The sequence below is a fragment of the Capra hircus genome, chromosome 29 (genome assembly GCF_001704415.2).
Source record: "Capra hircus breed San Clemente chromosome 29, ASM170441v1, whole genome shotgun sequence".
NCBI lineage: Eukaryota > Metazoa > Chordata > Mammalia > Artiodactyla > Bovidae > Capra > Capra hircus.
The window spans coordinates 31504672-31512757 of record NC_030836.1 but is presented as its reverse complement, the minus strand read 5'-3'; the positions used below and the strand labels follow the sequence as shown (position 1 = coordinate 31512757).

Below are 8086 nucleotides of genomic sequence, written 5' to 3'. Positions count from 1 at the left end.
CTAAATAAACACTGTACACATGGATGGCTCAGGAGCATGTAGATTTCATTGATTTAATAAAATAGCAATCATCTTAGGTGTCACTGGATTTCCTTAGGGCTCAGACGGTGAAGCGTCTGCCTGCAATACAGGAGACCCGGGTTTGATCGCTGGGTCGGGAAGATCCTCTGGAGAAGGAAATGGCAATCCACTCCAGTACTCTTGCCTGGAAAATCCCATGGATGGAGGGGCGTGGTAGGCTCCAGTCCATGGGGTCCATGGGGTCGCAAAGAGTCGGACACGACTGAGCGACTTCACTTGGACTAGGTGTCATTACATTTCTAGTGGTCACTGACCATTAAGAATGTTGCAAAACAAGAGATATTGAAAATATAGCTTCCCTTGCATGGGAGTCAACAACATTTTTGCCCCTTGCCCCCCTCCCCCCGCCCCGGCACACACACAAAATGACTTCTTATTCGAAAGGGCTGTTGAGCAGCATCTCAGACTATGGGGAAGACAGTTTCCATCGGAACTCCCCACAGGCTTGCCATGCTCCTCTCTGTTTGGCATGTGTTTTTGCCCCCTTTCAATTGCTTTCTCTTTTTTCTGCTTTCCAATGTTGTGTTCATTTCTGCTGTACAATGAAGAAAATCAGCTATATGTATCCATATATCCCCTCCACAGAGCACCACGCTGAGTTCTCTGTGAGGTACAGCAGCTTCCCACCAGCTATCTGTTTTACAGATGGAAGTGTGTATGTGTCGAGGTTACTCTCCCAGCTCACCTCCCTCAACCCTGCCATGTCCACACATGCGTTCTCTAAGTCTGCCTCTCTTCCTGTCCTGGAAATGGGTTCATCTGTACCATCTTTCTAGATTCCACATATCTGCACTGATAGACTCAAAGCACTTCATGACATCTGCACAGAACAGTTGAGTAGGGGAAAGGCTGGATTAGTAGCCAGGATGGTGAAGTTCCTATTTGGCCTTCGTGTCAAATCAGCCAGCTCCCTTGTAGTAAGTTAGTAAAATCGTAAATCTGAGCACTGCAGGGAATAAGTGCCAGCCCTCACTCCATACAAATGCTTCTAAGGAAATGGTCTCCTGGTCCTGTTATGAGTGGGCCAGGTTTCCAAGTGTGGAATAAATGACTGGGAAACAAATTCTAGGGGAAATATTAAATCAAATTCTAAAACTTTGTAAAGGCAATGGACCTTAGCCAGTGCTTGAATAGCCAGGGCATATTAAGAAAACCTCTTAAAAGGATGACCTCCAATGCCTCACCATCCTATCTTTCTCAGAGAAGTCAGAAGTGTGTGCCTTGATTTTCCCTAATCAATACTTAGCAGATTTCAGAATTGGTGAGAAAACTGCTTGCCTGAGATAGAGATTTGCAAGAAAATCCAGCTAGACTACTCTTAAACATCCCTGGCCGTTATTTCTCTTTCTATCCTTAGGCCCCTTATACCAAATTTTTATGTTCTGCTTTCTTAGAAGTCCACTAGGAAACCTCTATAGAAGTATACATACAAACTTATTCCTCTAAAGACTAACATCCTTGTTGAGTACTGACAGTGGGAGAAATGCAATACAATGAGGATAGGAATAAACAAATAGAATTTCATCTGTAATTTATTTTTCTATCACTCCCAAATTTTTCTATTTTGTGTTTGTTTTATAAGCTAAACAACAACATAACAGTTTTATATATGCTTTATAAATTAATGTGCATATAATGAGAGTGGTAACTCAGCTGGTTAAGAATCCACCTGTAATGCAGGAGACCCCGGTTCAATTCCTAGGTTGGGAAAATCCCTCTGGAGAAGGAATAGGCTACTCACTCCAGTATTCTTGGGCTTCCCTTGTGGCTCAGCTGGTAAAGAATCCGCCTGCAATCCAGGAGACCTGCGTTTAAACCCTGGGTTGGGAAGATCCCTTGGAGAAGGGAATGGGGCTGCCCACTCCAGCATTCTGACCTGGAGAATTCCATGGACTGCATAGTCGATGGGGCTGCAAAGAGTCGGACACAACTGATTGACTATCACTTTATGTATACTTTACAAATTAATGTATATATAACAAGAATATTTACTTACATTTTTTAATGGTAGGGTACACATTAAAAAATTTAGACACATCACTTCCTAGCCTTTTGGCTAAGATCAAGTGTCAAAAATTTAGACACTAAAGTTTGGAACATGTCTCCTTTTGTTTTGTTGTTGCAGTCGCTTGGTTGTGTCCGACTCTTTGCGACCCCATGGACTGCAGCACGCTAGGCTTCCCTGTCCTTCTCTATCTTATGGAGTTTGCTCAAATTCACGTCCATTGAGTCGATGATGCCATCCAACCATCTCATCCTGTCAACCCCTTCTCTTCCTGCCCTCAATCTTTCTTTCCTTTCGTTTAAGTAGACAAGTTGTCTAGAAGGTACTCAGTGTCACCCTAGGAATTCTACTGGGTGACCAAGTCTGTGAGTCTAATTTTTCTCACAACATCAAGGACTTTCCAGGGCTCATTCATTTTCATTATGAAATAGAGGAAATGAAAATAAGCCAACTCACAGTGAAACGATTTGAGGCAAATTTCTTCCCTGGGAATAAAAAAGATCTTAAAAATCTGCATGAACCATAAACTCCTGGCACAGGACCAGAGGGGGCTGGACCATCTTATTCTCTGCTGGAGGATCATTGGGGAAACGGCCACTTGGGTTGGAGATGGTCAGAGGATGCAAGAGTGAAGTCCAAGGTATGAGGTCTACCCTGGATGGATCTGCTTGCTTTGTTCTGGTTCCTTGACACATATCCATGGCCTTGGCTGTCTTCCTTTAAAACAGGAAGATTTAAATATTATGTTTAAAAATCTCTGCAAGCATCATCAACAATGTAAAGGTTAATTTTAAGTATCAGTTTGACTGTGGCCAAGATTAAACAGTATTTCCGGTATGTAAGTATGGGTGTTTCTGAATGAGATGAGCACTGAATGTGTGGACTCATTGAAGAGGACTCCTCTCCCCGGTGCAGGCCAGAGGGCCCCCTCTAATCACGGAGGATCTGAATAGAGCAAACAGCAGAGGAAGGAGGAATTCACCCTCTGGGCTCCCTCCCTGCCTGCCCAGGCAGGATTTTTCTCCTGCCCTTGAACTGAGATCTACACCATCAGCCGGTTTCCCTGATTCCCCTGAATCACACGCTACTGGTTTCCCTTGAGGGCTTCCCAGGTAGCGCAGTGGGTAAAGAATCCGACTTCAATGCAGGTGACACGAGTTCAATTCCTGGGGTTGGAAAGATTCCCTGGAGGAGGGCATGGCAACCCACTCCAGTACTCTTGCCTGGAGAATCCTTTGGAGAGGAGCCTGGTGGGCTACAGTCTACAGGGTCGCAGAGAGTCAGACACTGCTGAAGAAACTGAGCATGCTACACGTGGCTTCCCTAGGTGACCAGCTCCAGCCCGGGGGGATTCTACAGCCCTCACAATTGCATGAGTCAAGTCCTCGTAATAGAGACCCAAATATATATCCCCACTGGTTCTGTTTCTCTGGAGAGAGCTAATACAAACAACACTAAAACCCACATAATTCTATACTTTCTGCTATATGTACATGTGAAAAAGTTTTCACGGTGCCAGAAGAGGTCAATAGGAAACTTTCCCTGGGAAAACCCTTGGACCTGGGGTGGGGGACAAGGGACAGAAGGTTGGTTGTAAATAAGAAAACGTTTTCTTCAGTTCTGAGAGAAGAAGGCACAATTTATTTAGTCAAATTATTTTACAACATAGTTTTCATGGACAGTTGTCAACTTAACACTTAATATAGTTTAAAAGAGTCAATGATTACCTGCAAAATTATATATATTTTAATATCTAAAAAATATATTGTATATATAAGGCAAAAAATCCCTCGTATCCACAAGGGAAAGTTTGGTTGCTGTTTTCCAAGTTGTGATGATTGTAGTTCAGTTATTTACAAACATCTCCAAAGCAGTTAACGGTTTAAAGGGATTGCCTTGACTCGCTTCTGCTCATTTGTTAAATAATTACAGTGATTCTCTTTCGGGTAAGTCAGTGACTTCAAAGTCCTGTTCTCTTTTCTGCAACAAGTCACATTATGCATTTTTAAAAACCAGCTATAAAAACGTACAAGCAGTCCAAATGTACAGATTGACAAAAAGATGTACAAATTACATTTAAAAAAAATAACGACTGATTTGATAGGAACACTGTATCTGTGACCGAGGTCAACTCGTTTCTTTACTCTTTTTCACTTTTTAATTATTTACTTTTAATACTGTGAGATATAGGAAAATAACTCTGCATAATTTATACAGTAAGTTGCCTTGTGGTTGGTGGACCCTGGACTGATCGTCTGACAAGCGCACAGCACTTGCGAATCTGTTTGTGTTTAGAAATCCCTAGGACTTTTCAAAGTACTGGGACCCACTGTCATTATTTTTTTTTTTTCAGTTATTTACTTCTCTGGCTTTTCAGGAATGTCTGTATTTGCATTAACATCTCTTAGTTCATATTTTGACTACTTCTAGACAAAATGGTCAGCCTAGCGCATATTTACTGCCCACTGAGAGGGATTCTGCAATGCCCGTGGCTTCTTAAATACACACTTGTTTCTTTCTGTTAAATTCCAGTTGGGTGAAAATTTCACTGGCCTTACAACCAATGTTCCAGTTGCCCTCCACTGAGTTAGGTCTTCCTAAGATAAGATGATAAGCTTCCTGCCTCTAGTTCACTAAGCCTCAAACCAGAGCATAACTGGTTAAGTCCATGATTCTTTATCCTACTGAACCCTTCAAGGTTCAAGATGAGACCCGTGTGTCTATAAGAAACTGTTTTTGGTCCTAAAAATATAAATCTACATGCAGTTTCTTTCCCAGAACCATGACACAACCATTCCAGTAATCTTAAATATTCAACTCATAGGTTGACAGGAGATTGGGACTCCAAACTGGCATACTGGCCCATGGAATTATCCACCTCTTTGTTCAAGGTAGAGAAAAGCAGGAGTTACCAATGTTAAAGAAAAAAAAAAAAAGAGTTGTTTTTTAAGAACAGGTACAAAAGTTCTATCCAACAAGAAAGAGCATCCAGTTTTGATTTCTCTCCAAGGCCACGTAAGTCCAAAGGGAGGTGTAAGGGAGGGGCCTTCAGCGAGAAGGCCGCCGATGAGGAAGCCTCTAGTAGTAGCTGCCTAAGTGTGAGGGCACGTGGGTGTTGGGATGACGGGGGACGTTGGGGTTAGGGTAGATGCCCCCCGTCGGGGAGGTCCAGTATTGTGACGCCGCTCCGAAGAAGCTGGAGGACGTGACGGGCATGGAGGACGGGTGGGGAGGGACAAAGTTCACCTTCTGTTGGTGGGTGTGGTAGGAAGGCATGTAGGAGATGTCGGAAGGGTACTTGTACATGGACGATTCAGTGGGATGCGGCTGCAGAGCCTGGGCGATGCCGTGGAAGTCAAATTTGTAGGCATACCTCTTGCCATGCACTTTGGTCATAATGTTCTTATCGTAGTAGTATCGGAGGGCCCGGCTCAGCTTGTCGTAATTCATGTTGGGTTTGCTCTTGCGCTCCCCCCAGCGCCGGGCCACCTCATCGGGGTCCGTCATTTTGAACTCTCCGTTGGTCCCCTCCCAGGTGATGCAGCTGGCGTTGGCGCTGTCCGAGAGCAACTCCAGGAGGAACTGCCACAGCTGGATTTGCCCGCTCCCTGCAGGAGAGAGAAAACAGAGGCTCCGCCTGAGAAATCAGAACCTGATCCCTAAGTGCAAGGGTCCACTCACTCCGGACAGGAACCCCAGGATCTCCTTCTACAGTCAGAATCCACTTCTCACCCAGACTGGCGTAATCAGCAAGGTTAGATCTTTAGATAAGCTGCCCCCAGCCTGGTGAAATTCACCCAGAGCCAGCTGTGTGGCTTGGGGCGAGGCACACCCCATCCCTTTGGGGGAAGATGCTTGCCTCTCTCCTTCTGTAAAGGTCTGAACCACGGTCTACTCCTTGTTCAGTGCTGGCCTCCCTCTGAGTCCCAGAAGAACGTGTGGACAGCACTTTAGGCTGAAGCAACCTGAACTGCTCCTTAGCCTTTGTGCTTGGCTCTCTGCTCTAAGTTCCACAGAGAACATGGGCAGAGAGAAAAGAAAAAAGAGGAGAGAGAGCTGGTGGCTTTCTCACCCTCTGAGCAGAAATGGCCTGGAGACAGGAGTAGTGGGACTTCCCTGGTGGGACAGTGCTGGCCTCGCAATTCCAAAGGGCCTATTAACTCACACAGGGGGTGCGCTTGGTTCAGAACTCGCTTGAGAGTTACCTGAATCACAAACCCTTGAAATACACTGTCGAGTTTATTTTATCTGCAACCTCTTTTAGGAAGCCAGGTAATGCTGCAATACCATCTAAAGTGAATACTGAGGCAGCTTTAGAATATGTTTTCACTGAGAGCTGGCTAGAACTTGTTCCTTGCCCTTCCCACACCCACCCCCTCCATCTTTCCCTGCTGAAACTTATCTCAACCTCAGTGCACATACACAGGGCTAAAATGTTTGTGGTCCAAAGGCATCTCCAGCTTATGGATATCGTCACCACCTAATGACAAGCCCTGTTCTCTCCTTGTGCACTAGAGAAACAGGGGTCAAACAGTTCAAGGAAAGGCATACATGTCCTTCCCCGGTCAGGTGTCTGAACCGAGGACACCTTAGTGATCTCATAAAACTATGGAACATTCTGGAACACAACCTCTCAGGCCAAAGTAAACTCACCAGGATTGGCTAGGCGACTGCTGGTTGGGCCCAGGATCTGATATGGATCTAAGGAGACAAGAAAGGAAATTTGCTTCACTGTTATGAAAAATATAAAAACAACAGCATTAACAATAACAATACCCCTAAGGGTTTCAACTTTTATTTTGATATCATAGGAAAGCCTGATTTCATAAAACGGCACTGCTTTTACTTGCAAACCTTAAAGATCATGATCAGAGTTATGCTCTATATCCCTGTTATTACAGAAACAACATGAAATAGTGATAGTATCATTTTTTCCTATTTAGTGTTTAAAATTTATAGATAATGCTGCCATTACCTACAACAGAATAATAAAATGCATTTGGAAAGGAGCTAGCTGATATCCAGTCACATGAATAAGGTGAAGTATGGCGTATTAAAAGAGCTCAAAGTCTAACAGTGTCTTTATAAAGGTCTTACAACAGTCTTTGTAAAAATTTGTTTGTTTGTTTATTCCTGACCATGCCATGCAGCTTGTGGGATCTTAGTTCCCTGATGAGGGATTGAACCCACGCCCCTGCAGTGGAAGTGCTGAGTCTTAACCACTGGACCACCAGGGAATTCCTTTGTTGCTGTTCAGTCACTCAGTTGTGTCTGACTCTGTGACTGCATGGACTGTAGCCTGCCAGGCTATTCTGTCCATGGGATTCTCCGGGCAAGAAATCTGGAGTGGGTTGACATTTCCTTCTCCAGGGGATCTTCCTGACCCAGGGATCGAACCCACGTCTCCTGTGTCTCCTGCATTGGCAGGCGGACTCTATCACTGAACCACCTGGGAATCCCTGACTGGTCTTTAATAGCTCTAACTATTACATGTCTCTCTTTTTCTGATGCAGCATAAAAGACACATGCCTGGAAATCAAGTAGCCTGATAATAAATTTAGCTGATAATAACCACTGAGTTATCAGCTAAATAACTCAGTGGACAATCTCTGGGTATTGCTTTTCTCCTCTGCAAAATGATAGGTTTGGCTCTTGGATTCTCCAGTTCCCTTCCAGTACAACCTTCTATGATTTTAAGCTTGGAAATGTTGACACCAACCAACTGCAATTTGTATTTTAGCCATAAAATGATTATATATTTATACACACACACATATATTTGAATCTCTTTTTTTAATATAACATCTCTTCATTTATTTTGGCCTCACCATGTGGCATGTGTGATCTCAGTTCCCTGACCGGGAATCAAACCCCTGCCCCCTGCAGTGGAAGCATGGAGTCTTAACTACTGGACATCCAGGGCAGTCCTTAAAATGATTATTCTTAATACCTCAGTTTACATAAAACTTGTATGATAGTTTAGCCATAAAAGAAACCTTT

General features: G+C 44.0%; 1 protein-coding gene across 5 annotated transcripts in view; it reads right to left on the bottom strand.

The window, feature by feature from the left end:
* FLI1 (Fli-1 proto-oncogene, ETS transcription factor) overlaps window positions 3700–8086 on the bottom strand; it is a 139866-nt gene continuing 135479 nt past the window's right edge. For all 5 annotated transcript variants that reach the window (XM_018043321.1, XM_018043323.1, XM_018043325.1 and 2 more), the window contains 2 exons: window positions 6740–6787; window positions 3700–5694 (listed from right to left, as the gene is read on the bottom strand). In XM_018043321.1, coding sequence (XP_017898810.1) covers window positions 5165–5694; window positions 6740–6787 — 578 coding nt within the window. In that variant the 3' untranslated portion in view covers window positions 3700–5164. The remainder of the gene's footprint in view (window positions 5695–6739; window positions 6788–8086) is intronic.